The sequence below is a fragment of the Vulpes vulpes genome, chromosome 14, assembly GCF_048418805.1.
Source record: "Vulpes vulpes isolate BD-2025 chromosome 14, VulVul3, whole genome shotgun sequence".
NCBI classification, from domain to species: Eukaryota; Metazoa; Chordata; class Mammalia; order Carnivora; family Canidae; genus Vulpes; species Vulpes vulpes.
The window spans coordinates 102024419-102052037 of NC_132793.1; the positions used below are offsets into that span (position 1 = coordinate 102024419).

At 44.8% G+C, this 27619-nt stretch overlaps 1 protein-coding gene and 1 long non-coding RNA gene across 5 annotated transcripts in view; one reads left to right on the plus strand and one right to left on the minus strand.

Annotated features, from left to right (window-relative positions):
• ZNF592 (zinc finger protein 592) overlaps positions 1-27619 on the plus strand; it is a 75294-nt gene that overhangs the window by 3391 nt on the left and 44284 nt on the right. Inside the window, exon 2 of one of the 4 annotated variants that reach the window (XM_072737348.1) lies at positions 7128-7210. In XM_072737348.1, the coding sequence (XP_072593449.1) occupies positions 7182-7210 (29 nt within the window). In that variant the 5' untranslated portion in view covers positions 7128-7181. Of the gene's footprint in view, positions 1-7127; positions 7211-23722; positions 23879-24227; positions 24453-27619 lie in introns of those variants that run through there. The other 3 variants (XM_072737352.1, XM_072737351.1, XM_072737350.1) reach the window with 3 other exon arrangements.
• LOC140595473 (uncharacterized) lies at positions 1999-10498 on the minus strand. Its single transcript, XR_011997112.1, has 3 exons — positions 10448-10498; positions 9706-9790; positions 1999-2117 (listed from the first exon to the last, which is right to left on the minus strand). It is a non-coding gene; the product is annotated as an uncharacterized lncRNA (long non-coding RNA).

A 27619-nucleotide genomic window follows, 5' to 3' on the forward strand; every position in this document is an offset into this window, starting at 1 on the left:
GTATATACCTAAAAGAATTGAAAGCAGCGTCTTAGGGGCATCTGGCTGGCTCAGAAGAGCAAGCAAACTCTTGATCTCAGGGTCATGAATTTGAACCCTGTGTTGAGTGTAGATATTACTTAAGTAAATACTTAAAAAAAAAAAAAGGAGGGTCTTAAAGAAATAATTGCACATCCATGTTCATAGCAGGGTTATTCACAATATCCAAAAGGTGGAAGTAACCGAACTGTCCATCAGTGAATGAATGAAAAGGGACACCTGGGTGGCTCAGTGGTTGAGCATTTATCTTTGGCTCAGGGTGTGATCCTGGAGTCCCAGGATCGAGTCCCACATCGGGCTCCCTGCATGAAGCCTGCTTCTCCCTCTGCCTGTGTCTCTGCCTCTCTCTGTGTCTCTCATGAATAAATAAATAAATTTTAAAAAAATGAATGAATGAACAAAATGTGATAGAAACAAACCATGGAATAGTATTCAATCTTCAAAAGAAATGAAATTTTTAAGAAAGATTTTATTTTACTTATTAAAAAGAGAGCACAAGCAGGGGGAGGGGCAGAGGGAGAGGGAGGAGCAGACTCCCCACTGAACAGGGAGCATGATGTAGGACTGGATCCCAGCACTCCAAGATCAGGACCTGAGCTGAAGACAGACACTTAACTGACCGAACCACCCAGGCACCCCAAGAAATGAAGTTCTGATAAATGCTACTACATGAACGAACCTTGAAGATGTTATACTAAGTGAAATAAGCCAGATACAAAAGGTCAAATAATGTAAGGGCACCACTCATATGAGATACCGAGAATAGTCAAATTCATAGAGACAGGAAGTAGAATAGTACTGGGGGTTTGAGAAGAAGAAAATGGGAAGTTCTTGTTTAATTGGTATAGAGCTTCAGCTTTTCCAGATGATAGAGTTCTGGAGATTGGTTGCGCAACAATGTGAATATACTTAACACCACAGAACTCAGCACTGAAAGACAGTTAAGATAGGAACAGTCTCTGTTTTGTTGTCCTGCCCACCGCTTCCCTGCAGTGTATTCAGTAAGCTATCTCCTTTTTTTTTTTTTTAAAGATAGTTAAGATGGTAAGTTTTGTTTGTGTTATGTGTGTGTGACCACAATTTGAAATAAAAAAGATGGGCCTATAGAGAGTAGAATATGAAAGTTCCCATTGTTCTCTTAGTCTCTCCCCTCCTTGGGCTGTACACCTCTTTTAACAGTTTTTTCTCCTAATGCTTTCTTCCTATGTACTTAAAATTTACACTCACTTTTTTAAAAAAGATTTTATTTATTTATTTATTTGAGATAGAGCACGAGCAGTGGGGCAGGGGAAGGGGAGGGAGAAACAGGCTTCTTGTGGAGCAGGGAGCCCAATGTGGGGCTCAATCCTAGGACCCTGGGATCATGACTTGAGCCAAAGGCAGGTGCTTAACTGACTCACTTTTTTTATGTAAGTGTAGTCACACTGTACATTTCCTGTCAGTTTTTGCTCTTCCTTTGTATACCTTTTTCCATTCCAGTAAGTCCTCTGGTCACATGACTATAATTTTTCTCCCAGTCTATCAGTCTTCTTTCAACACATGGTCTCTGGACCGGTGACCTCTCAAGTTGTCTACAGGCTATTTTATTAGAGTCAGAAGCTTTATTCACACCTACTTCACAAATTTTAGATTTCAGATTAAATATGATTTTCTCAGAAATCATGTTATACCCTTAATAGTCATTTTGCTCATAAGGTGTTGGTTATGTTGGCTCTATATTTTATCTCAGCTGAAGTTTAATTAGTAGGGTGTAGTTAATCTAAACTAATGTGTTGTTTTACTATATGTGTTATTGTTTGTATGTTCAATGTGAAATTTCATTTGTTACATTTATCTTAAATTCACAAAAATAAATCAATAATTCAATTAGTTAGTTGAAAGTTAATTAAATCAGGATGCTGAATTTGTTTCTTTCTTTCTTTCTTTCTTTCTTTCTTTTTTTTCTGAATATTTTCAAACTTAGAAAAAAAAAGTTGCAAGGGAACATTGGCCAGGAGTCCAGCACAGATAACAATAGAGTATGACTCTGACTGTGCTGAGGCGGGGCAATCCACAAGCATGATGAATTATGAGAGCAGCTGAAAAAGAAAAGGCCTAATATGAAATACAATGAGCCTCTAGGACATATGTTTTATTAAACTGGTAATCTATTTTCTCCCGGTTCCAGTACATTAGGTTATGAAACTTGGCCAAATGGTGGCAGAAAGCCAATGAAGCCTTAGTGCCATTTTTAAGAAAATTTCAGTGGCCAATCAGATAGTCAAATTTTTCTAGAGGGAGATGAGCCCACAAAATAATGTTTCCTAAAAAGACATTGCTAATATTCACCCCTAAAGATACGAGAAGTGGTCAAAACTATAGAGACATCCTTTAAAGTTGCACTTTTTAAAGCCAAAACAGTGACAGGTCATATTCTTGACAAGAATAAATCATAAATTTTTAAATCAATCATAACATTAATGATAAATATGCCCGGTAAGAAAGCTAAATAAGTTTTTGGCAAAATTCCTTTATCAAAAGATATATTTTTTTAAGATTTTATTTATTTATTCCTGAGAGACACAGAGAGAAGCAGAGACATAGAGGGAGAAGCAGGCTCCCCACCGGGAGCCCAATGTGGACTTCAATCCTTGGACTGGGATCACACCCTGGGCCAAAGGCAGACGCTCAACTGCTGAGCCACCCAGGCATCCCAAAAGATATTGTTAAAAAAATAAAAGATACTGTTGGACATTGCATAGAATCAATGGCATACAAAGTGGATGAGCACATTGTTTGGAGTTGTCAGGGGCTGCTGGAGAAAGTCATCCAATCATGCTGGGCCCTGGAAACCTATCTCACCACTTTCCCTTCATTTTCATTGATCTGATGAATTAGTTGTCTATTTTTGCATAACAAATTACCCCCAAACTTAGAAAATTAACACAACAAACATTATCTCACACTGTCTATGGGCCAGAAATTTGGGACCATCATAGCTGGGTGGCTTGGGCTTAAAGTTTCATGAAGTTATAGTCAAACTGTCTGGAGGGGCTGCAGTCTCATCTGAAGGCTTAACTGAAGGATCAACTTCCAAGCTCCACTCATGTGACTGTTGGTAGGTCTCAATTATTCTACTGGATTTAAGGTAGGTCTCAATTATACTACTGGATTTAAGCCTCAGTTTCTAGCTGGCTATTAACTCCAGGTCTCCTTCAGTTTTGTGCCATGTAGGCCTCTTTTTTGGGCAGCTTGCAACACGGCAGCTATCTTCCATCAGAGTGAACGATCGAAGAGACAAAGAATCAGTTTAAGAATAGGATTATCAAAAAAAAAAAAAAAAGAATAGGATTATCAGGGGGATCCCTGGGTGGCTCAGTGGTTTAGCGCCTGCCTTCGGCCCAGGGCATGATCCTGGAGTCCTGGGATCGAGTTCCACATCAGGATCCCTACATGGAGCCTGTTTCTCCCTCTGCCTGTGTCTCTGCCTCTCTCTCTCTCTCTCTCATGAATAAATAAATAAAATCTTTAAAAAAAAAAAAAAAGGACATAAAAAAGCTCAGACAGAAAATCTCTCATTTCTTCTCTCCCTCAATTTCTTCCCCTTAACTTTTTTTCCTAGCATATAATCATGTTCAAATATATCTTAGAAAATTTTTATGCTGAGTGTTTTATGGAGGTATAATATACATATAGTAAAATGTAGAAGTAGGATGTATACAGCTCAATGAATTTCAAAAGATAGACATAGTCATTTATCACCTATATCTTTTTTCAATTCACTGAAAACTGGTTTCTATCCCCAACCCATGGCTGAAAGCCATAAAATAGCCTCTTGAAATCCCTTTACAGCCTTTGGGTCCCCCTTTTAGTCTGCTGCCTGCCTCTCTGGCTTGTGGTTCTCAGTCTCCATCATGAACTCTTTAGCTTACTCCTTAAATGGAGGAATCCCACACTACTTCTCATTCTACAGTGTCTCTGGGTGACTTTATCTGTTCTCATGACTTCAACTACCCTCTCTGTGCATTTGCCTCTCTAACATCTATAGCTCTGATCTCCTCCTGGATGTCGACTTTTATGTTAACTGCTTCTGGACATCTCCACTTGGATGTCCAGCTGACATCTCAAACTTACTGTGTCCCAAATGTCACATCTCCCCATCCTCACTACTCCCCATTAAAGACTTGTTCTTTCTCTTATGTTCCAAATCTGTATAAAAGGCACCATCCAATCACAAAAATGAGAGATCTAATTGTTACTCTTGATTCTTCCTTCTCACTTGCCAAATCCAATTAGTCACCAATCTTGTTATTCTGCTTTCTTAATATCTCTCTTATTCATCCACTTATTCCAACCCCACTGTCACTACCTTGGTTCATGCTACTTATGCTGATTGTTGCAATGAACTCCTAACCAGTCCTTCAGCCTGTAGTCTTTCTCCCATGTCTTGCCTCACTCCAAACACTTCTCCATACTGCAGCCTGAGTGATTTATTCAAACCATAAATTTTTAAAATTATGTATTTATTTATTCATGATAGACAGAGAGAGAGAGAGAGAGAAGCAGAGACACAGGAGGAGGGAGAAGCAGGGTCCATGCCGGGAGCCCGACGTGGGACTCGATCACGGGACTCCAGGATTGCGCCCTGGGCCAAAGGCAGGCGCCAAACCGCTGAGCCACCCAGGGATCCCCCTCAAACCATAAATTTGATGATGTTACTTCCTTACATAAAACTTTTCAGTAGGTCTTCCTGACTTTCAGGATAATGGCCAAATTCTTTAGCATGCTACAAAAGGTATTTTGTGTTCTGGCCCCTGCGTGCCTCTCCTGCTGTTCTTACTCTCCTCATGTTTGAGAGTACATAGTGCCCTGAATGCTCCATGCTCTTGCTTTTGTCTAAGCTTCTTCCACTGCCTGAAGAGTTCTCCAGGGCAGCCCTGGTGGCTCGGCGGTTTGGCGCCGCCTTCAGCCCAGGGCTGGATCCTGGAGACCTGGGATGGAGTCCCACTTCGGGCTCCCTGTGTGGAGCCTGCTTCTCCCTCTGCCTGTGTCTCTACCTCTCTCTCTCCCTCTCTGTGTGTCTGTCATGAATAAATAAATAAAATCTTAAAAAAAAAAAAAAAGAATTCTCCATCTCACTCCAACACCTTTTATTTCTCCTTTCCTTTCAAATTAAGCTCATGCATCAGGTCCTCTGGGAAGCCTCCACTGCACTTCTACTTGCAGTCTTGCCATCTAATTATGTATCTGTCGCTCTCACCAGACTATGAGTTTCCTGGGGGCAAGGGCCTTCTTACTTATCTTTTTACTCCCAGAATATTACATGAAAGAAACAAAGAAAGTTGTTAAATGAATGAATGGAGATATTAAGGCCCGGGAGGCTTAGCCTGCCCAGAGACAGGTGGATCAAGCCAAACTTTAAGGATAAGATTGTCTTCATTCAGATCTTGGCCACATTCTGGTGGCCCAGAATATGTGCTCAAGGCTGAAACAGGATTTATCAAAGTAAAGAGCAGAAGACATAGCCCTAGTCCTTGAAGAATTTTCGGTATCATTTGCAGCAGAAAAAAAAAAATAAATAGAAGCTATCTTAGTGAAAGAAAACAAATAGTTAAGGTATAACTGTCAGCCTATAGAAACTCAAGAGAGGAGGAAGAGTCTTTCAGGCTCTGTCAAAGGACACTTTCTCCTCTTTATCAAAGGAGACTTCTGAGGGATGCTGGGCCACAGCTGGGCCAGCGTGGCAATGTGAAAGAGGGAGCATACCCATAATGTACAGCACAAACTAGAAATGGGGTTAGGTGTGGAGCGCTTTCTTCCTGTGAGCTTACAGTCTTGAGGAACAGACAGACTGAGCAAGAAATAACTGGGATGAAAAGAATCTGGTAGGAAGGAATAGGACCTAGAGAAATTAATATAAGCTGAGTCAATCTGGAAAGGCTTAATGAAGTTCCCCTGCAGTTCTGGAGTGAAAACAGTGTGTCTTATGAAAATAATTCAGATATGTAGTGATTCCAGATTCTAGGTAAAGACATAAAGCCTAAGGCATTACATTTCCCAAATGTGGGACTCTGACATGCTATCTTCTCTGCTCACGGGACTGCCAACCTTCCCAACATATAACTCTTTAGACCCCACCCCATCACTATGGCATGTCTTCTATTTTCTTTCCTACATAGCCTGGTGGTCTGCCTGAAGGAAACATCTTTTTATAGAGATTAAGTCAGATTCACTTGGATTTATTTATTTATTTGAAAGATTTTATTTATTCATGAGAGACACAGAGAGAGAGAAAGAGAGAGAGAGAGGCAGAGACACAGGCAGAGGGAGAAGCAGGCTCCATGCAGGGAGTCTGATGTGGGACTCGATCCCAAGACTCCAGGATCAGGCCCTGGGCTGAAGGTGGCGCTAAACCGCTGAGCGCCCGCCCCCCCTTCCCGGGCTGCCCCTTCACTTGGCTTTTCAGAGATCAACCACTCACTAGCTGCATGATCTTGGGCCAATGGGTTAACTCTTTTTTTTTTTTTAAGTTTATTTTTATTTGTTTAAGTAATCTCTATACCCAATGTGCAGCTTAAGTTCATAACCCTAAGATCAAGAGCCTCATGCTCTTCAGCCTGAGCCAGCCAGTTGCCCCAAATTAACTCTTTTTTAAAAATTTGTCATATTTTGGGATCCCTGGGTGGCGCAGCGGTTTGGCGCCTGCCTTTGGCCCAGGGCGCGATCCTGGAGACCCGGGATCGAATCCCACGTCGGGCTCCCCGTGCATGGAGCCTGCTTCTCCCTCTGCCTATATCTCTGCCTCTCTCTCTCTGTGTGTGACTATCATAAATTAAAAAAAAAATTTTAAAAATTTGTCATATTTTAAAAAATATTTTATTTATTTACTTATTTGTGTATTTGAGAGAGAGAGAGAATGGTGGGGGAGGGTAGAGGGAGACAAGAATCTTGAGCAGACTCTGTGCTGAGTGTGGAGCCCCACATGGAGCTCAATCTCATGACCCTGAGATCATGACCTGAGCCAAAATCAAGGGTTGGATGCTTAACTGACTGAGCCACTCAGGCTCCTCTAAGTTAACTCTTCTTTTTTTTTTTTTTTTAATCCTCAGTTTTCTGGGTGTAAAGTGGACTAGAAGATCATTTTCATCATTTGAATATTAAACATGTTAATGAGGCTGTTGGATGACAAATGGTAAGTGGACAATGAATGTTAATAATTATTAAAAACAAGAAGTGGGTTCAAACTGATGTCCAAATGCACAGAAAGTCAATCTGTCATTATAGCTGAACCCTGGTTCATCACTTCTGTACGAATCAAATGTGTCTAACCCCAGAAGCAAAGTTGACTCCATTCTTTAAAAAAACCCTATTCAAAATAACCATGATGTTAATATTTTCTCCTTGACCTTCCCAATGAAGGAAGTGTGGGTGGAAGGGGCAGATTCCTGTATAACCCTGCTAGGAAGGGAAGTGGCCCAGGAGCATCAAGGCAAACCAGTGCGCGGGTCACACTGAAAGCCTAGTTCTTCCCTGATACCACCTTCCAAAAGGATCCTGTGTGGGTTTTTTGGGAGGACACATCCATCTCAGCCTCCCTTAGCTCAGGTCAGGGCAAAAGAGATGAGACTTTCTGCCTACTAACCCAATGGCCATGGACATCAGAGAGTCTGATTTTTAAAAGATGCAACAACTCTGTGTTAACAGTGGGTGTCAGGCAGAAATCTCATTCTCCTTAAATTAAAGGTGCCTTCTATGCAGAGAGATTACTAGAAGTCACTTAAATCTTCCTGGGAGGTTTCTGGGGAGCTCTCTTAAAAAGTCCTGGACAGCTGCAGGAACAGCCTTCTGAGTTGGTGTGTGTGTGTATATGCAGTGGGGGTGGGGAGACACCAATTTCCTGTTTGGCCATTCTGCTTTGGCTAAAAGCAGAAAGGGACTCTGTTTTGTTCTATAGGTTCTCAGAGAGGAGAGAGTATGTTGTGAATGTGGAGGTCTTGTGGGGGAAGGATCAATCGTGGGGCTGATTTTAGGCTCTCCTCTGACCAGGGCTTATATCTTCTCCATCACTGATGAATTTGCCTTTTGACCTCTTGCATTTTATAGTAAATAATAGAGAAACTGAAGCCTTCTAGAAAGGGTGTATCTCTGCTGTTTTTTGTTTTGTTTTGTTTTTGCCATGTCCCATTTACTTCTGTTCTATATTTCACCTTGCATCCGAATAAACCAAAGAACCTACCTTCCCCTCCAAGGGGGAAGCAAGAAAGTTAATCATTTTCTGAGTTCCGTCCTAGGCCCCCAAACACCTGATAACATCTAAAAAGTACTGGATCCCAAACATGTTCCAGGACATTAGCTTCGAACAAAACTCATCTGATACTGGCATCAACACCCTCTACCTTCAATCATTTATGAAATAACACCTATTGTTCACCTGACACTTGCCTTCGATCAGACCCTAGCCTGGATTCCTGAAGGAACACGTACCCTGAACCCCTTTCCAGTGTAAATTCCTAAACACAAGCGAGGAAGAGACTCACTCACTTTTCCTGACTCTCACAGACACTCTGTCTGCTATATCTATCACTTACGCTATTCAGTAAACTCCGTTCTCACTTCCTCCTGGCTTCTGTTTGATTTCTATCCTGCACATAGCCAGAGACCCTTTTGGCTGGTCCTACAGGACCCCCTCTGGGTCCTCAGATCTGGCCTGCCTCCAACAACTTGATAGTTTAAAGGATCTTTTTGGGAATCTGTTGAGGCAGTAAATCACCACTGGAAATGTGGTTTGTGTAAATCTGGATTTGAATATAATGTTCTCCTAATGCAACTGCATCAAAAAATATGATCATTAGTGATCATTTATACATGCACTCAAGTAAAAAAAACCCACTTACCTAAAGGCTGCTATGTAGCCTGTCTTCTAGGTGCTGGTGGCTGAAACTGCATGATTTGGCCACTGCTTCCCTCAATTCGTTTGATCTGACATTCCTTGCTAATCCCTCATCCTACAATTCAGGCATTTGCAAACACTTGCAGCCCCAAGATATGACAAAGGGGCTAATCAAGTGAGCTCTGAAGCCAAGCTGCTCTACTCCTTCCAAACTGTTTGATTCTAGACAAGTCACTTTAAAGTGACTTAACCTCTCTGCACCTCCATTTCTTTACCTGTAAACAGGCATTGTGGGACCTAGGGGCTTCTATGGAGATAAAGTGAGCTTAGAATATAAACTATGAGACTAGAGCCTGACACTTAGTAAATAATGATTATCATTATCATCAGAATGTCCTTCCATTTGGAGGCCTGACAATCCTACTTTTGTCAGATTCTGTTTCAGTGGGAAGGCCATACAGACCTCCCCCAAGGCAGAGTTAACATCTGTTCATTGGTTCTACTCCTGTATTTTATATGTACTTTTATATGATCTTTATTACATAGAAGTTTGATTGCGTTCAAATTTCTGAATCAAAAAGAAGTCTTCAGGGCCTGACATGATCGGAAAAGAGAGTAATCACTATAGGAGAACTTCTTGCTTGTCTAGAAGATGGTTTACCAAGTGGACAATGAATGAAAAGAACAGATGAAAAAGAACAGACTCCTCCCTACAGAGAACACAGTGCTGGTGACCAGAGGGGAGATGGGTGGGATGAATGGGAGAAGTAGGTGATGGAGTTCAAGCATACACTTACCATGATGAGCGCTGAGTAATATGTGGATGTGTTCAATCACTATACTGTACACCTGAAGCTACTATCACACTGCATGTTAGCTATACTGGAATTAAAAAGAGAAAGAGAGAAAAAAAAAACAAAAGAAAAAAGAGTAGCTCATTAATTCATCTGAGTGTGTCACTAGTGAACTTGGACTGAACTGGTGAAGGAATATTTTCAGGGTGGAGTGCTTCCTGTCCTGGCCCTGCCTATAACCCATTTGTCAACATCCTGCCTCCCAGCCCGCACTATTGACTGGGCTGCCTGGAGAATGATGCCTGATACCAGCATTTCTTCTTGGCTGGGAGACTAACCACAGGGAACTGCTTTCAGTTCCACAAAAGGCTTCTGGGCCTTCCTTACCACGGCTCTTTCTGCCTCCAGCATTTTCCAGCTCTCCCTTCTCCCTTTTGCTTAGTGGCTCTTCCTTCCATCTTCCTCTCTCTTTTCTGATCTCCTGAGATAGATTCCATTATTTTCCCAGGTGGCCGCTCAGCTCCTCATGCTGGCCCATTCACGACACTTACTACATTTTATTGTAACAATTTCTCTGGCTTTTCTGCTAAATTGGAAGTTTCACAAGCCAAGGACTGTGGCTAGAAGACTAACCCCAGGCACAGTCCCTGACCTATAGGTGATGTGTAGTAACTGGTGCTAGGAGCAAATGTGAATGAATGAGTGAATGAACAGAAGGAGTAAATGCTTGGTAGCAGGCACCCACCTGTGTCATTGTCTTTTTATCTTTCCAAGTGATTCTGTGCACTGTGGGGCTTTAAAAAAAAAAGAAAAGAAAAGAAAAGAAAAAGAAAAAGAAAAAAAAGCCTCAGCATCTCTCAAGGAAAGGAAGAAAATTGATCAGGAGACCAATACCTGAAACATTTAGGATTACAAACTAAAGACTCTCAGCATCTGAAAGTTTTCTCCCACTCCCTTCAAAATCCAGCCCTTTTCAATTCAACATGTTTTAAGAGAAAAAAAGTTGGGCAGCCCAGGTGGCTCAGCAGTTTAGCACCACCTTCAGCCCAGGGTGTAATTCTGGAGGCCCAGGATTGAGTCCCATGTCCGGCTCCCTGCTTGGAGCCTGCTTCTCCCTCTGCCTGTGTCTCTGCCTCTCTCTCTCTGTGTCTCTCATGAATAAATAAATAAAATCTTAAAAAAAAAAAAGAGAGAGAAAGTAAAAGAAAAAATATATATAGACAAAATGCTTTAAGGTCAGAATGTTAAGTATGGTTCTCTCTAAGTCTATGTTGACTGACACAGAGGCCACTAGTCAGAGAGGCCACTGACCACTCCAAAGGTGGCTAGTTCAGGTTGACATGTACTGCAAGTGCAAGACACATTCTAGATCTTGAAGGCATAACATGAAAAAAAGAATTTAAACTATTGGTCATATTGTAGTCATATGATTATAAGTTGAAATGATAGTTGTTCTTCTTCTTCTTCTACTACTTCTTTCTTAATTAATTAGTAGGCACCATGACCAGAAAGGGGCTTAAACTCACTACTTCAGGATCAAGAGGAACATGCTCGGCCATGCATGAGCCTGCATGGCTCGGCGGGTTAAATGTCTGCCTTCAGCTCAGATCATGATCCAAGGGTCCTGGGATTGAGTCCCATGTTGGGAGTCTCTCCTTCCCACTTGTGCTCTCTCTCTCACTATCTCTGTCTCTCTCTGTCTCTCTCTCTCAAGTAAATAAATAAAATTAAAAAAAAAAAAAAAAAGAATCTCATGCTTCACTGACTGAGCTAGCCAGGTGCCCTAGTAGTACTTCTGATATATTCAGTTAAATAAAACACACTCAATTTGATTTCACTTGTTTCTCTTCATTGTTTTTAATAGGGCTACTAGATAACTTAAAATGGCATTTGAGGGGCACCTGGGTGACTCAGTGGCTGAGTGTCTCCCTTTGGCTCAGGTCAAAATCCCAGGGTCCTGGAATCAAGTCCTGCATCAGGCTCCCCACAGGGAGCCTGCTTCTCCCTCTGCCTGTGTCTCTGCCTCTCTCTCTGTGTCTCTCATGAATAAATAAAATCTTTAAAAAAAACAAAAAGGCATTTGTGAGCACGTAGAGGTTAGTTTGAAAGCGGGGTCAGGTGGTTACCTCCTTTCTGCTCAGAGCTGCTTTTTTTTTTTTTCCAGTCCTTTCCTGGTCTGCTGGTTGCGCTTGAACCCTGGCATTTTCTTCACTGCATTTGGTGTGACCTCCAGGGCTGGGACTTTGGTGTGGCAATAGGGTCTGCTCCATGTGTCCTGACCTTGGGTCCTGTTTGCCCAATTACTTACCACAGCCCTCAGTTTTTGTCTCTGGCCCTGGCCTGTGACCTGACTGTAACACTACGCAGTTCCCTTTGGGCTCTGGTTTGGTTGTGGTTTTCTCTGTGTTCCCTGCATGTGGGAGTTTGGCATAAAGAAACAAAATCTGTTCTTCAGGCAGTTATTTTGAAATCACCTATTGGAAAATATCGATAGATGAAAAATGTAGTATAAAATGCTGCAAGTTGATCATTATAATAAACAACTTGTCAACATATACAAACTGTTTCCCCTCCATTCTCTTGAGTTCATGAAGATTGATTCTCCCACAAAGCAACCATTTGGGTAGAAGGTTGAGTGAATCAGTTGGACCACATAACTGTTCTGAGTCTTCAGCTAACTTTCTCGGCCATGTCCAATGAGTTCTTTCACTTCAGAAAGGTCAGCTCAGTCCTCTGGCTTGAACTTACTTACTTTTTTTTTTTTAATTTTTTTTTTTCGAATTAACTTTCTATGTCAAGTTAGGCTTTCCCAATCATGCCAACTTTAAAAGTCCTTATGCTTATACATGTGAGTGGGAAGGAGAATAACTCTAAATAAACACAAAATTTTAAGCACAAATGTGTCTTCCAAATCTTTACCTGGGTGCCAAGGGAAGTATTTCTCCTCGTTACCATTAACTTTTCTGCCTGCCTGTGGTATACGGGCCAGTAAGCATTGGTGCTTTGGAGTGATAAGACACCTAGGGTTTTTTTTTTTTTCTTTTAAAGATTTTATTCATTTGTTAATGAGAGACAGAGAGAGAGAGAGAGAGAGAGAGAGAGAGAGAGAGAGAGACAGGCAGAGACACAGGCAGAGGGAGAAGCAGGCTCCGTGCAGGGAGCCTGATGTGGGACTCTATCCCAGGTCTCCAGGATCAGGTCCTGGGCTGAAGGCGGCGCCAAACCGCTGAGCCACCCGGGCTGACTGATGACCTAGGTTTAAATCCTGGTTCTGTCACACACTAGCAGTGTGATTTGGGGCAAGTCACTGGACTTCTCTAAGCCTCAGTCTTCTCCTCTATATATTGGAGATAACATCATCTCATGGAAAACACATGGCCCAGAGGAGCTGTTTATTACATTATTAGCCACTGACCTGGGGCCTCACTCTTCCCTTTCCTGCTAACATCTACCACAGCTGCCTTTGGCTTAAAAAATTATATATATCGGGGTACCTGGGTGGCTCAGTGGTTGAGTGTCTACCTTCGGCTCAGGATGTGATCCTGAGGTCCTGGGATCCATAGGGTCTGGCATTGGGCTTCCTGCAGGGAGCCTGCTTCTCCCTCTGCCTATGTCTCTGCCTCTCTCTCTCTCTGTCTCTCATGAATAAATAAATAAAAAATCTTTAAAAAATTATATATATCATATGTATACACATATGTATCTTTCCTGACTTTTAGAAAGAAAAATATGCCCCACTTGACTCTCTTTTTGGTTAATGCCTTACTTTCTTCCTCATTCCATAGTCAGATCTTAGATGGTGAATAGCTTACTGCTGTCTGTTCTTTCTTTCCCTTCCTCCCAACCATGTATCATCTGCTCTGGCACTAGCGTGATCCTCGAGATACCACTTCAGCAGTGACCAGTCGGTTGGCAACCCCAGTGGTGCCCTGTCCATCCCTGTGCTTCCTGACTTCACTCAGTGCTCACTGCCCCTTCTTGAGATGGTTTTCTTGTCCTGTAGTTCTAATGACCACCAGAAATTTCCCAGACAGATCAGTGTCCCTATAAACTCATGGGCACTGAGTGATCCGTTGTAATCTCACCTCCTCTACTGGCTATCCCCTCTTTAAAATGCTAAGTTGCTGGAGACTTGAGACTAGTCCTCTGTCTTCAGACCTTCCACCAGCCCCTGCTCCCTGCCCCTCCCCCACGGGTGACATTCCTTCTCATTGGCCTGTGGTTACTAGGAGCCAGCACCTGCAGCCACACCACAGCCAACTCCTCCCCTCCAGCTCACAAGCGGAAGTGGCTTCCCAGCTAAAGCAAGACCCTCCACCTCTGCCCTAGAGCCCTCCCTTAGGCCTTCTGGGCACCTTTAGGGGAAAGGACAGATCATTAGTGATTTGCCTTCAGCCTTTCGCACTCCACTATGTCCTCCCAGCAGCATTTAGGATCTCATCCATCTTTATTTTTAAAAAATTGTTTTAAAGATTTTATTTATTTATTTGACAGAGAAGAGAGAGAGGGAGCAACCGAGTGAGAGAGCGCGCATACAAGTAGGTGGGAGGGGAGAGGGAGAAGTAGACTCTGCTAAGCAGGGAGCCCAAAGAAAGACTCAATCTCAGGACCCTGATATCATGACCTGAGCTGGAGGCAGATACTCAACTTACAGAGCCACCCAGATGCCCCAGCGATCTCATTCATCTTTAAAAAATTATATTTTTTCTTTGCCCTCACTTCCCCCTCTAGTTACTGCCTTCTCTCCCCTCCTCCATTTTAGCCAAAGCTCTTGAAATCAAGCCCATGCTCTCTGCTTCCTCCTTTTGCTTTCCACTCTGGTTTCTGCCTTAAGGCTCTGCCAAGGGCTCCCTCCATGCCTTGAATTCCAAGTGCTTTATTGGGATGTAGGATTCCCTTAAAAATGAGGGTGGTAATAGTCCTGTCTCTGTGAAACACCTGCAGAGTGCAAATGGATTTTGCAAACTAGCCAAGGTCATCTGGCAAGGGTTTGAAACTAGCCAGTTGGGCTTAGAGTCTGTGCTGTTTGTTGACCACCATGCCACACTGTACTCGGTGCTTCAAACTGGATGGTGTCTGTGCCCAGCCCTCGGCATGGTGCCTTACATATAGTAGGAGATGCACCAACATGTCTGAGTGAATGAACTCATACTGCCACCATGGTTCTTTGTCTCTTGCTCTTAGAATAACCCACTGATCAAAGGTTCTTAAAAATTGCAGGGGCAAAGGCTCCTGGCTGACTCAGTCGATTGGTGGAGCATATGACTCTTGATCTTGGGGCCATAAGTTTGAGCCCCACAGTGGGTTTAGAAATGACTTAAATAAATAAAACTAAAAAGATAAAAAGCTTAAAAAGTGTAGGGGCGGGGCAGCCTGGGTGGCTCAGGGGTTTAGCGCTGCCTTCGGCTCAGGTTGTGATCCTGGAGTCCTGAGATCGAGTCCCGCATTGGGCTCCCTGCATGGAGCCTACTTCTCCCTTTGCCTGTGTTTCTGCCCACCCCCTCTGTCTCTCATGAATAAATAAATAAAATAAAATCTTTTTAAAAAAGTGAAGGTGAAAAAAAAAAAAAAAGTGAAGGTGCTGAGGTTTATGTATATTTTTCTGAAAGAAGGCTTCATTTTCATTAATGCCCCCCCAAAGGTTAATAACTTCTTGATTCATTCATTTCTCTCTCTTTGGTTTTAGTTTCCCCATCCTCCTCCCTTACAGCCTGTACACTGCCATTAAATGACTAGATTGTCCGCATTTTTATTTATTTATTTATTTATTTTATATTAGCATTTTAATTTAATTCTGTTGCTGGTAAAAATGTAAGAACAAATAACCCCCGTGTACCAAAAGTAGCTCTGAGTGCCTCATCGGCTGGCCGCCTCTAAGATAAAAATCAAACACTTTGGTGCAATGGCTAAGACTTTGAGTTATCAAGCCCCAGAACTTTTTACCAGTACTATCCTTCATTTTTCCCCTCCTTGAATCTTCTGTTCCAGAAGAAGTCCTGTGCCTTTGAAACGTCTGTTCTGACCCACATTTCAGTAGTTCCTTCCGTAGCAATGTGTTAGATTCTTGATCTAAGCCTGGATTTCTCCTGGGGCTGATAATATGAGGATGACTACTACACAGTCCTTACTTTTGAGAAACTATCTAATCTGGGAGACATATGTGAAAGCAAAATCCCCAAGTTGGTTGGGAAGACAAACTCATGGGAGTTATTCCTGCTTGGAGGTGGGGAGGGTCTGACATAAAGGAGGCTTTCTCTAAGCTAGATGTGTCTGTATTCTTTATACATTTCTTTTATGACAAGCATGCATTAATTTTGTAACCAGGAAAAAAGTCTTAATAGGTAAAGACTGTGATTCACTCAATTCTGACACTTGAATGCCAAGAGGAAAAAAACCTGTAATTGCCCAAGAATTAGTAAAATTAGGGGCACCTGGCTGGTTTAGTTGGTGAAACATGTGATTCTTGATCTCTGGGTTGTGAGTAATGGGCAGAAAAGATAAGAAAAGGTGCATGATAAAGGGGTTAGACATTATTCCACATTGTAAGCAAACAAGAGCTTTGGAGGATTTTAAGCAGGGTACTGACATGATTCATTTCAGGAAGACTCTCACCACAGAGTGGAGGACTAGTTGGAGGGTGCTGGAGGAAGTAGGGTATTGTGATCTTTGTCCAGGTGAGAGATACACATGGCCTAATTTACTCAGGAGCCCTGGTGTATGTGTGTGTGTGTGTGTGTGTGTGTGTATGTGTGTGCACGCGTGTGCGTGGTGGGGGACCTCTAAATTAAGAGGTTTTTAAGACATAGCATGGGCAGAATTTTATTTTCCTGCTTTCCCATATCTTTATAACACTTATCATTTCTTGACATATTTACTTATCTATGGTCTGTCTCCCCCCACCAGGATGTAAATTGCAGGAGAGCAAGGATATTAATTTTGTTCCCTACTCAATCCCCAGGGCCTAACAGTTCCTGGCACATGATAGGTACTAAACAATTATTTGTTGAAGGCATACAGTTTAGCTAGGAAGGAGAAATATAGGGTAATAGCCAATAGGGGAAGATTTCCAAACTCTAGTCTAATTTAGCTCCTGTATCTCCTATTAATCTCTTCCAGAGCTCAGTCTCCAGTTAAGTGTTTGCCCCAAAATAAAATGTGTCTGCTTCTCCCTCTCGTCCTTGTCTCAGCCTGAGCTAACAATCTTTCCTGTTCCCTCTACATTCCCTACCTGCCCTCCAGCTACCTCTACTTTTTCCTCTGTAGAAACCCTAGTTTTCTGGATTCCCTTAAGATCCTTTGCCAGATGCTTAGACAGTTTTCATATTTTTTAAAAAGATTTTTATTTTTATGTTATTTTATTTTTTAAAGATTTTATTTGTTTACTCATGAGAGAGAGAGAGAGGCAGAGACACAGGCAGAGGGAGAATGGAGCCTGATGAGGGACTTGATCCCAGGATCCCAGGATCTTGCCCTGAGCAGAAGGCAGCTCAACCGCTGAGCCACTCAGGCTCCCTAAAAAGATCTTTATTTATTTATGAGAGACACAGAGACATAGGCAGAGGGAGAAGCAGGCTCCCTGTGGGGAACCTGATGTGGGACTTGATCCCAGGCCCCTGGCTGGGATCACGCTGAGCCAAAGGCAGAGATGCTCAACCACTGAGCCACCCAGGTGCCCCAATGAGTTCTCACATTGTTATACGATCACATACCTGCTAGATACTCTGCCTTTGTCTTTCTAGATCCACACTCTGTCCTTTTCCAGAGGCTGGCCTTGAAGGACACTGTCATCTGGGCTCACTTGCCCTTAGGCTCCCACTTGGATTTAGCCAGTGGGGGAGGTACCATAGGAGACCTGAGGGCAAGAGAGAGAGGTAGGGCTGCATTTCTGTAAGTTCCTATTGGCTCTCTTTCCTTCAGTTTCAGGCCTCTGGCTGATAATGGCTTCTCAGCAGATGCCAGTCCCGGGTTGCTTTACTATCCCTTGGTTTCCCTCAACCCTGCCCTCATCTTTGTATATGGTCCCTTCATTAGCTCTCTTCAGTTACACATTTTGAGCAGGCCATCTGTTTCCTGCTGATCTTGGAGGATACAAAAGCAAAAATACAGAATTCTATCTTTTTTGAAAAGTTGAAATATGATTCACGAAATTCACCCTTTTAAAGTATACAGTTCAGTTTCAGGTTCCTAGCAGAGTAGAACAAATTGTATCTTTTCCCAAATTATAATAAAATGTTTTCCAAGTTACTCCTTTCTGCTTACTCAGTGGTAAGTTACACAATGTTATAGTTAAGTTACTCCAACTTTTACATCACAAATAAGGCTATAGTAAATATTGTACATGTGGCCATTCTCTTCTTTGGGGGAGGGTTATTTCCCTGAGGAAAAGTTTCCAGGAGTGGTATGAGTCAAAGGGCCCACATCTCTTTTAATTAAGGCTCTTCAGAAATAAAGTAAATTGCTTCTTAAAAGGATGATACCAATTCACATTGCCACAGCTTTCTCTGAATGTACCAGTTACATCATCTTATTCGAACTGAATAGTGTAGAAGGTATGTATATTTTGGCAATGTAGTATGTGATATTACCGTTTGAATTTCTTTGATAGCTATACCAACCCTAAGCCATTTAAAGCCGTGTTTAGCTATATGGGAATGCAGGGACAGTGATCTTGGGGGGGATTATTAAATGGATAAATGATGGAAGAATGTTAAGATAAATTACACAGAATTGGTCATACTGGTCTAGGAGCATTAATGGCTCTCTTTTAATGGACTCTTTGGAATCAACACTTTCCATTCCTCCAATTAAACATATTGACTACTACCCATGACCTATTGAATGCTTTCATCTCTGGAATTCCTACACACTTCTCCCTATCAGTTGAATTAGATGCCTAACAAGAGTCTGTTGTGTTTGGTCCCAAACCTCCTTATGACAGATGTATCCCAAGCGTAATTAATTTAAGTTACACAAACTGATGAAACATAAGCATGAAAAGAAAGAGTTGTTTCTATGAAATGTCAGTTGAATGCTTTGGATATATTAGCTAACAACCAGTTGAAAATTACTGTCAAACCAGATGTGGGTGAAACAATTACAGAGGATTTTTTTTTTTTTTTAAAGGAGAAGCCTTCACTTACATTGCTTTGCAAGAAATTTTAAGTTCTTAGTCAACTTTAAATAAACAAATTGGAAAGCACAGAAAATACACCGTGGATAGGATTTATGTAAGAAAGGGCTCAAGAACACTCTAATCAGCAATCTTGCTCAAAGAAAAGGTTTGGCCTCACATCAGAAGATTGGCAAATGGGTGTTCCTTGTGTTTTTTTTTTTTTTTTTAAGATTTATTTATTCTTGAGAGATACAGAGAGAGGCAGAGACATAGGCAGAAGGAGAAGCAGGCTCCCTGTGGGGAGCCTGATGCGGAACTTGATCCAAGGACCCCAGAATCATGACCTGATCCAAAGGCAGATGCTCAACCATGAGTTGCCCAGGCGCCCCTGTTCCTTATAGGTTTTATGTGACAATGAGATGTAAAGGTATGGATTTGCCATTTTAAAAATAATTCACTGATTAATATACTTTTCTGTTCAACTAACTATTGGGTCAGATCTAATTTGTTTGGGCAAGGATAGGTCCTTATTCCCTGACTTTGATTTGTTTTCATAGGAGGGCAGGTAGGAGAGAATTTGTCCTGGACTTACCTAACTGGTGAATTTGGATCTGCCTGCCCTCAGAGAGAGTGCAAGCTTCTCTAATCAGATCTAATCAGACATAGTGAAAGTGCTAGGCCCCCTCAAGGGGGAGAGTGGAATTCTGGGGGAGATCATTTTAATTCAGGGAATATTAAAAAGCATACTGGTAATCAGCCAACCCACCTTCTTGAGTTCAGCTCTATTGGTGATAGAGTTGTAATTTCATCTTCTCATTGGGTCTGGACTTAGAAGAAAGGGATGGTACTTACTGTCCCTATCATATTCCAACAGTGGTGGATAAGATAGCTTCTGTGTACTGTCACAATCAAGATACATTATTTTACCTTTTATTTTTTAAGATTTTATTTATTCATGAGAGACACACACAGTGAGAGAGAGAGAGAGAGAGAGAGAGAGAGAGAGAGAGAGAGAGAGGCAGAGAAGCAGAGACACAGAGGGAGAAGAGCAGGCTCCATGCAGGGAGCCTGATGTGGGACCCGATCCTGGGACTCCAGGATCATGCCCTGGGCCGAAGGCAGGTGCTAAATCGCTGAGCCACGAGGGATCCCTCCCTTTTATTTTAGTCTGTGATTATGTTCATGCAAATGAAAAGTTGTCGCTGGTTTACAGGTGGTGGTCTAGCCTTGTCTGAAGTTCAATCTGCATCTCAAGCTACACAAAGAAGAAAACATTTATGGCTCCTGAGAAATACTGGTATCAGGTAATATTTGCTAAGAAGGGAAGAGAAACCCAAACATGGCTTGTGCCAATTCTTTTGTCCCCGCCCCCACCATATCCTGAGAGAGGCTTGACTGTCCTGTTGATTTCTGGGACCTGTAAACATGGCAAACTTAAGGTCACTATCTGTATGGCTATTTAAATGAGACTGGTAAACACAGAAGGGAATATCCCTAGCCTCTTTTCAATGTTCTTTGAGGCATTTTGTAACCCTATAGTGGGTCATAAGATCAATGTAGTAGATCCTGACCAGTATTTAAAAAAAAATAATCAAGTTGAGGGACACCTGGGTGGCTCAGTGGTTGAGCATCTGCCTTTGGCTCAGGATGTGATCTGGAGTCCTGGGATTGAGTCCCACATCAGGCTCTCCCTGGAGGGAGCCTGCTTCACACTCTGCCTATGTCTCTGGCTCTCTCTCTGTGTCTCATGGAAAAATAAAGTCTTTGAAAAAAAAAAAGAAAAAAAATCAAGTTAAAAATATCAGCCAGCAGTGCCTAAGAGTAATAATTCATGAAACTTCTGTCTCAGAGGTATATTTGTGTACATGCATGTATATATTCTGGGTTGAGATATGCAATATATTTTGCATAGAGGGCCAGAGTTAAAAACGTTAGCCAAAAATATTATTCAGCGATAAAAAAAGAAGGAAATCCTGCCATTTTTGACAATATGGATGAATCTTGAGGGCATTATGCCAAGTGAAATAAGTCAGAGAAAGACAAATACTGTATGACCTCACTCATCTGTGGAATCTAAAAAAAGCCAAACTCATAGAAAGTTGTAAAAAAAAAAAAAAAAGCACTGGTTTAAGGTGCACATTTCTTCTTCCTCTCATCCTCGGTCTTTGCTAATCTGTTCTGAAACTCTGGTGCCTTGTGAATTAAAATTATAGTAATCAACAGGCAGAGAAGCAAGGGCCAATTCTCATTCTGTAAATAGTTGGAATGCAAAAACTGCTGCTTCTACCTCACTGCTCTGAGTCAATCAAATATCCAAATATCATTAAGATAGAAAGGCTGAGATCCAGAACCTCATTATAAGTAAGAGGTTACAGGAAAGTTTACTTTAAAATTTATCACCTGCCCAGTTCAAGCTCTGGGGGTTCTTAGCGGCAAATTCCAAAGGGTTCAGCTTGGCATTTGGGCCATGGTCCCATCTTATGTTTCTGAGCTGAATGTTCTAACTTCTCTCCACCTCGAATCCTAGTTGAAGCAGTTGCTTCAAGCAAACTGCTCCATTGGTGTTCCCTGAACACTCCACCCATTTCTTATTTTGTGTCCTTGGTTGCAGTATTCCTTCTGGTGAGGGCAGTCTCCCCAACTAGCCCAGCTCTGCTGACCTAAGTTCCTTCCATCATTCAAAGATCCATTTGCAATTTCCTTTCCTTTTGATTCCTTTTTAAATTTTTTTTTTTTTTTTGGATGTCTGGGTGGCTTAGCTGTTGAGCCTCTGCTTTGGGTTCAGGGTGTGATCCTGGGATCCCGGAACCAGGATTGAGTCCAGCGTTGGGCTCTTGCAGGGAGCCTGCTTCTCCCTCTGCTTGTGTCTCTGCCTCTCTCTCTCTCTCTCTCTCTCTCTGTGAATAAATACATAAATCTTTAAAACAAAAAACAAACAACCCACATTTTTTTTTAAAGGAGGCTCCATGGCCAATGTGGGGCTTGAACTCAAGACTCTGAGATTGAGTTGCATGCTCTACCAACTGAGCCCACCAGGAGCCCTTCCTTTCTTTTTTTCTTTTCTTTTCTTTTCTTTTCTTTATTTTTTCCCTTTCTTCATTCCTAATATCTTTTTCAACTCCATAAACATCTCTTAAAAAATTCCTTTCTTAAAAATACTTTAAAAATATCACTTTTCCTGATTTGAAGAGAAATATTAATGTGCTGTAAAAATAAGAAAATTAAGAAGTCACAGAAGAAAATAAAAATCCCATTTATCTAGGCATGATGTGTGATATGCATAGTATATTTATATATTACAAGCTATTATATCATCTTGTGATGTCCTTTTCAATTACTAATATTTCCATGTCATTAATCTTTTCCTTCAACATGATTTTTAATGGCTACAGATAAACTATAATGTATTTAACAATCATGGCATTGGGTTACTTTGTTTTTCACATACGGTGCTATACTTTGGGGGGGGGGGAGTAGAAATGGGGTGGTATCCAGGGTACAATGAGAAATTTCCTATAATAGCACAATAGAATATTGGGAATAGACAATTGGGGCCAATAGGATAATTAGGAGAAATATAAGTTCCCCTATGAATCTTTGGAAATACCAGCGGGTATGCTGGGTTTCTCACTTTAAGAGGAATAGGGGTTTGAGCCAATTGCACTTAAGTTTTAAAGGACAGTAACCCCAGAAGGCCAATGGGTGACTTTGGGGGTCATCTAGGCAGCTGATCCATGGAAACACAGAGGACTCAGTATGTATGCCTTCTCACCTCAAAATATTTCTATCTTCATGCATCCTTTAAATCTTGTAGGAAGAGGTCTGCCTCTTTGATTCCTTCCTCTGCCTCCACCAGCCCTATCTCATTTTCCTTTTCTGGGATCTTCCACCATTAATTATCCCATCTCTTATCTCTTACTCTCTCCTCTCAGCTCCTTTATTATGAGAGCTCCACCTCATACTGAGTAGGGGCGGGGGAATAAAGAAATCACCTCTCTCCTTTGCTCGTACTCCCCCCGGAGCTACAGGCCTCTCCGTCTCACTGCCAAACTTCTTGGGAGGATCGCCGTTGCCTGCGCTCCTTGATTCCCGAGCTCCTTATCCGAGTGCTCACCGCCTGGCAGGCGCGCAGCGGGCCCTGGCCGAAAGTTCCTGCCACCCCTCTTGCAAACTGGCATCCCCTTCCCGGGTCTTCAGGAGTTTCCCCGCGGCCAGCGGTGGGCGCCCACTGTCAGCCCGCAGGGCCTCCGGGCCGTTGGCGGGCCTCTCTGAGGTCTCCCCGCGCACAGAGCCCCCCCATCTCGGAGAGCTCTCAGCCGTCCTCACCGCCGTCCTCACCGCCGCTCGCCGCGGGTCTCACGTCAGAGCGCCCCCCGCCTCCGAGCCCGCGGGCGAGTCCCCCAGGCCGCAGTGACCGCACAGCGAGGGCGCGCCCGCCCAGCGCGGGCTCCCTGCACCTGGCAGCCTCTAGCTAGGCCCCGCTACGTGCCGGGTCCAAGGGCCGAGGACGCTGTCCCGGTGCGGCGGCACCCGGCCCGCCCGTCCGCCGGGGTCCCCCTAGCGGGAGACGGCGGCCCTTGCCCCGGGCTCCCGGCCGGGGGGCGCGGCGGGGGCCCGGCCGGGGCGCGCGGGGTCGGGGGTCCAGCCGTGCGCGGCACCGCCCCAGCCCCGCCCGCCCCGCCGCCCCGCCGCCGCCGCCGCCGCCGCCGCCGCCCCGCCGCCCCGCCGCCGTCGGGCCCGCGCAGCGTAGCCAGCCTCGGGGCGGGAGCGGGAGCGGGAGCGGGAGCGGGAGCGGGAGGCCCGAGGCCCGGCCCAGGCCGGCCAGCCCCTCCGCCGAGCCGCTCTGGGCGGGCGCCCAGGTCCGAGTCGCCTTCCGCCCGCCCCGCCCTCACCCCCCCGCCCGCGGCCCCAGCCGGGTCCCGCCGCCAGGCCGGCTCCCGCCCCCGCTCCGCCCCCGGAGCCGCAGCCCCGCCCGCCACCGCCGTCGCCATGTTGTGGCTCCCGCAGCCAGCGCTGGGGACGCGCGCGGCCGAGCCCGGGGCCTGCAGCCGCCGCCGCCGCCAGGTAAGCGCCCCCCCGCGGGCCGGGCCGGGGCGGGGAGCCCGAGGTCGGGGCCGCCGCTGCCGCCGAGGCCGCCTCCGCCCGCCTCCGCCCGCCTCCGCCCGCCTCAGCCCCGCGGCCCGGGGCCGCGCCGAGCCGGGGCCGAGCCCGCGCCCGCGCCGCGGCCCTGCAGCCGGGCGGACCCTGCGCGCCGCCCGAGGCGAGGCGGCAGCCACTTCCCCCGACCGCCGCCTGGCGGGCCGCGGCCGCCACCCCACCCCACCCCACCCCGCCCCCGGCCGCCCGCCTGCCCGCCCGCCCGCCGGGCCGCCCGCCCCCGCCGCCGCCGCCCGCCGCCGCGTCCTCCCCGCGCGGGACAGGCGGCCGCCCCAGCCCCGCGGCCCCCGCCCGGCGGCGGATAACGGTGCGGCGTCTCCCAGCCGGGGCGCCCTGTCAGCCCTGCCGTGCCCGCCGCGCCGAGCGCTGGCGCCGTCCTGGGCCGACACTTCGGGGGTCGACCCTCCTGGGCGCCCCTCGGGCCCTCCCCCACCTCCGCCCGAGTTCTGGCCCCGGGGGAGGTTTCTTCGGGAGCGGACAGGTATTCCTGCTCCGGAGCTGGGGGTCCTCAGGGGGTGACCGGCCTGTTGATCGCGGTGGAAAGGCTCTCTCTGCAGGGGCTCTTCCTGCCAACCTGGTTGGGGCGGGGGGGGGGGGGCTCAATGTGACCCGAGGGAGGACAGGGGAGCGTCTGCTGGGCAGATGGCCTCCTGGCCTTGGATCAGCGGGGGAGAGGGGGAGGGGTCCAGACGACCTTAGGTATGCCTGTTCCTGAGATCCCCGGGATTGTGGGAGCTGCTCAGGGATTTTTAACTTTCTGTTTCTTGGAGTAGGCCAGAGGTGGCATTAAAAGTCCTGGGTTGGAACAAATCCACGGGCCCACCCAGGGAAGCATGCCTGGCACCCAGGACTAGCCTAGAATAGGACTGGCAGCAGGAGAATGGGACTTGGGGGTAAGACAGTGTTTGGCCTCCGACTGACCCACTTGCCTTCAGCTCTGTGTTCGTGTAGGGCCTGTAGGGTGCATCTAGTGGTGTGTACAGTGTGGCTGAGCATACAGGATGTGGACAGACAGATGCCTGGCCTGGTGGGTGCTTGCTGGGATTTCGTGGTTCGGTTTCCTCAAACTAACAGGTACATGACACAGTGAAAGGGAGGAGGGAGTCTGGTGCTAGCACACGTATTTTGACAATTTTTCCAATGGTCATGGCTTTGATTCCGCCCCCCCCCCCCCCGCCCCAGTAACTTTTTACTGAGCACTTATTATGTGTTGAGCCCTGGACTAGGTGCTGGGAGGATGGTGGTAAACCAGAAAGACTTGTGTTAGCTTGAGCCTGGAGCCAGCCTAGTGGGAAAGCCCAATAATAAATAATCTTGAAATTTCATTTCACATCAAATATTTGCCAACAAATATGGGCCAGGCATTGTCTTAGGTGCTGTGAAGAAGGCAAGCAAAAATAACTGCCCTTGTGGAGCTCTCAGTCTAGTGGTAGTGTGTGTGTGTGTGTGTGAGAGTGTGACAGTAAAATGGAGTATATAGTGAAAAAGCCTCTTAAAAGGGACTATGGGGCTAAATGCTAGGGAGAAAAAGAAGATAGGGAAGGAGGATTTGAGATATTGAGTGGGGATTGAATTTACATTCAAGTGGCCTGGGAAGGTCTTCTAAGAAGGTAGCTTTTCAATAAAACTTTGAAGGAAGCGGTAAGCTAATCATTTCAAACTGTGCTGAGTTCGAGAAAGGAAAGATGAGCAGAGTGCTGAGAGTGATGGGCCTTGATTTGATTTGGGGGCTTAAGGAAGGCTTCCCTGAGGAAGTGACGTCCAGGCTGAGAGCTGAAGGAGGGTTAAGAGTTAACCATGTGTGGAGCAGCACGGAGCCTGGCAAGTTGGAGGAAGTGAAAGAGGCCTCTGTGGCTGGAGGGGGAGAGGGAGAGGGGAGATGAGTCTGTAGAGAGGTGAGTTAGATCACAGGGGGCCTTGGGGACGGAGTGCCTTCCTCCCCCACCCCTCCCTCTGCTTTGGTTTGTATCCTCAGTGAAATTAGGAACCTTTGAAGGGTTTCTAGTGATTGACATGATGACATTTACATTTTAAAAGGTCTCTGGCCTCTCTGTATGGGGAATGGACTTTGAGATAAGCAGGTAAGGCGAGGCTTTGTGTGTTGAGTGGCCTAACTATTGGATCTGCTCAGAAAAGCCTCGAGCAGTCTGAGGGAGATTCTTTTCCTCCAAGTGTTTTGCGCAGCTTTTAGGAAGGGAAATGGAGATGAATTAGAGTTTATGGAGTGCCTGCTAGATGGGAGAATCAATTTGAGAGACTTTTGCAGACATCATATTTAACTTCATCCCCTCTACAAATTAAAAGAAAAGGCTCCTCCTGCCCTTTTTACAGATACGAGGCCAGAGGAGATAGATGACTTATCCAAAACATTTGTAACATCATCTGGATTCAAACCCAGGTCTCCTTGATCCCAGAGCTCACTGGCTCTGGAACCAGACTTATTGGATTTTGCATCTTGCTTCTGCCACTTGCTAACAGAAGGATTTTGAGTTTAATTTCTTATGTGCCTCAGTATCTCATTGGGAAAGGCCTCAAGCTCTTCCCCGGCCTCAGTGCAGATAAAAGTACCTATCTCATAGGGTTAGTAAATACAGATAAAAGGACCTACCTCAGAGGGTGGTTGTGCATATCAGATTAATCAAACCATGTAAATGTTGTAGCACTTACCTCAAATGTTAGCTGTTGTTATTATTATTATTTAAATTGTTAAAACTTTCATGCTCTTAGCTATATTGATCATGTCAGGTGAAATTAAATATATAGATAATTCTTGGAGTCTGTGAGGCTCTTTTCCCCCCTCCCCTTTTCTTTTCTTTCTTTCTTTCTTTCTTTTTTTTTTTTTTTTTGAAGTGAACATAACACCCTCCCCTTTTCTTTAAATAACTTAATGCCAGTATTCCATGTGATCAATCATTCAACATTGATCTCGGATTTCATTCTTGACACTGTGTTAGAACTTATGGATACAATGTGAGTTTCTTCCTTTCAGAACCTCAGGGTATCCAGGGGGAGGTCAAGTATTTATACAGATGCACTACAAGTACATAACAAGTTCTCTGGTGCGTTTGTAGTTAGAGAGCTGTTGGGAGCAGTAGAAACTAAATGCCTGGGGAAGTAGGGAAGACTTCAGGGTGGAAGTGACTTTTAAACTGGGCTTTGGAGGAAGAATAGGAGTTTTACAGGCAAGTAGGACTGGGCAAAGGACAGTCTAGCTAGAGAGAGCTATGTTGTGAAAACATGGAGCTTTGAGAGGCTTGGTGTGTATGGGCAGGAGGCTGGAAAGCTGAGTTGGAGCTGTAAAAGGCAGGTCAAGTTTGAATTTTATTCTACAAGCCGCAGAGTATTAGATGAGTATTAGATACAGGTTTGGCAGATAGTATTAGATACACCAACTACATACCATGGTGGGTGTTGGAGTTAGAGAGTGGAGACAGATGTCATCCTGGGGGTGGCTTTATTTTGGCGGGATCACTGTGTTTCAGGATCTGGTTCTCAGTTTCATAGTCCTGAAATTCAGTTTTGTAGGGCACTCAGAGCTGATTGGATCCAGGCAGACTGACTCACTAACCAAACTTGGAAGAGACTGATGCATAAACTCGGGGTATTAACTGGCCATGAGAAATGAAACTGCAGAATGACAGATGTTCT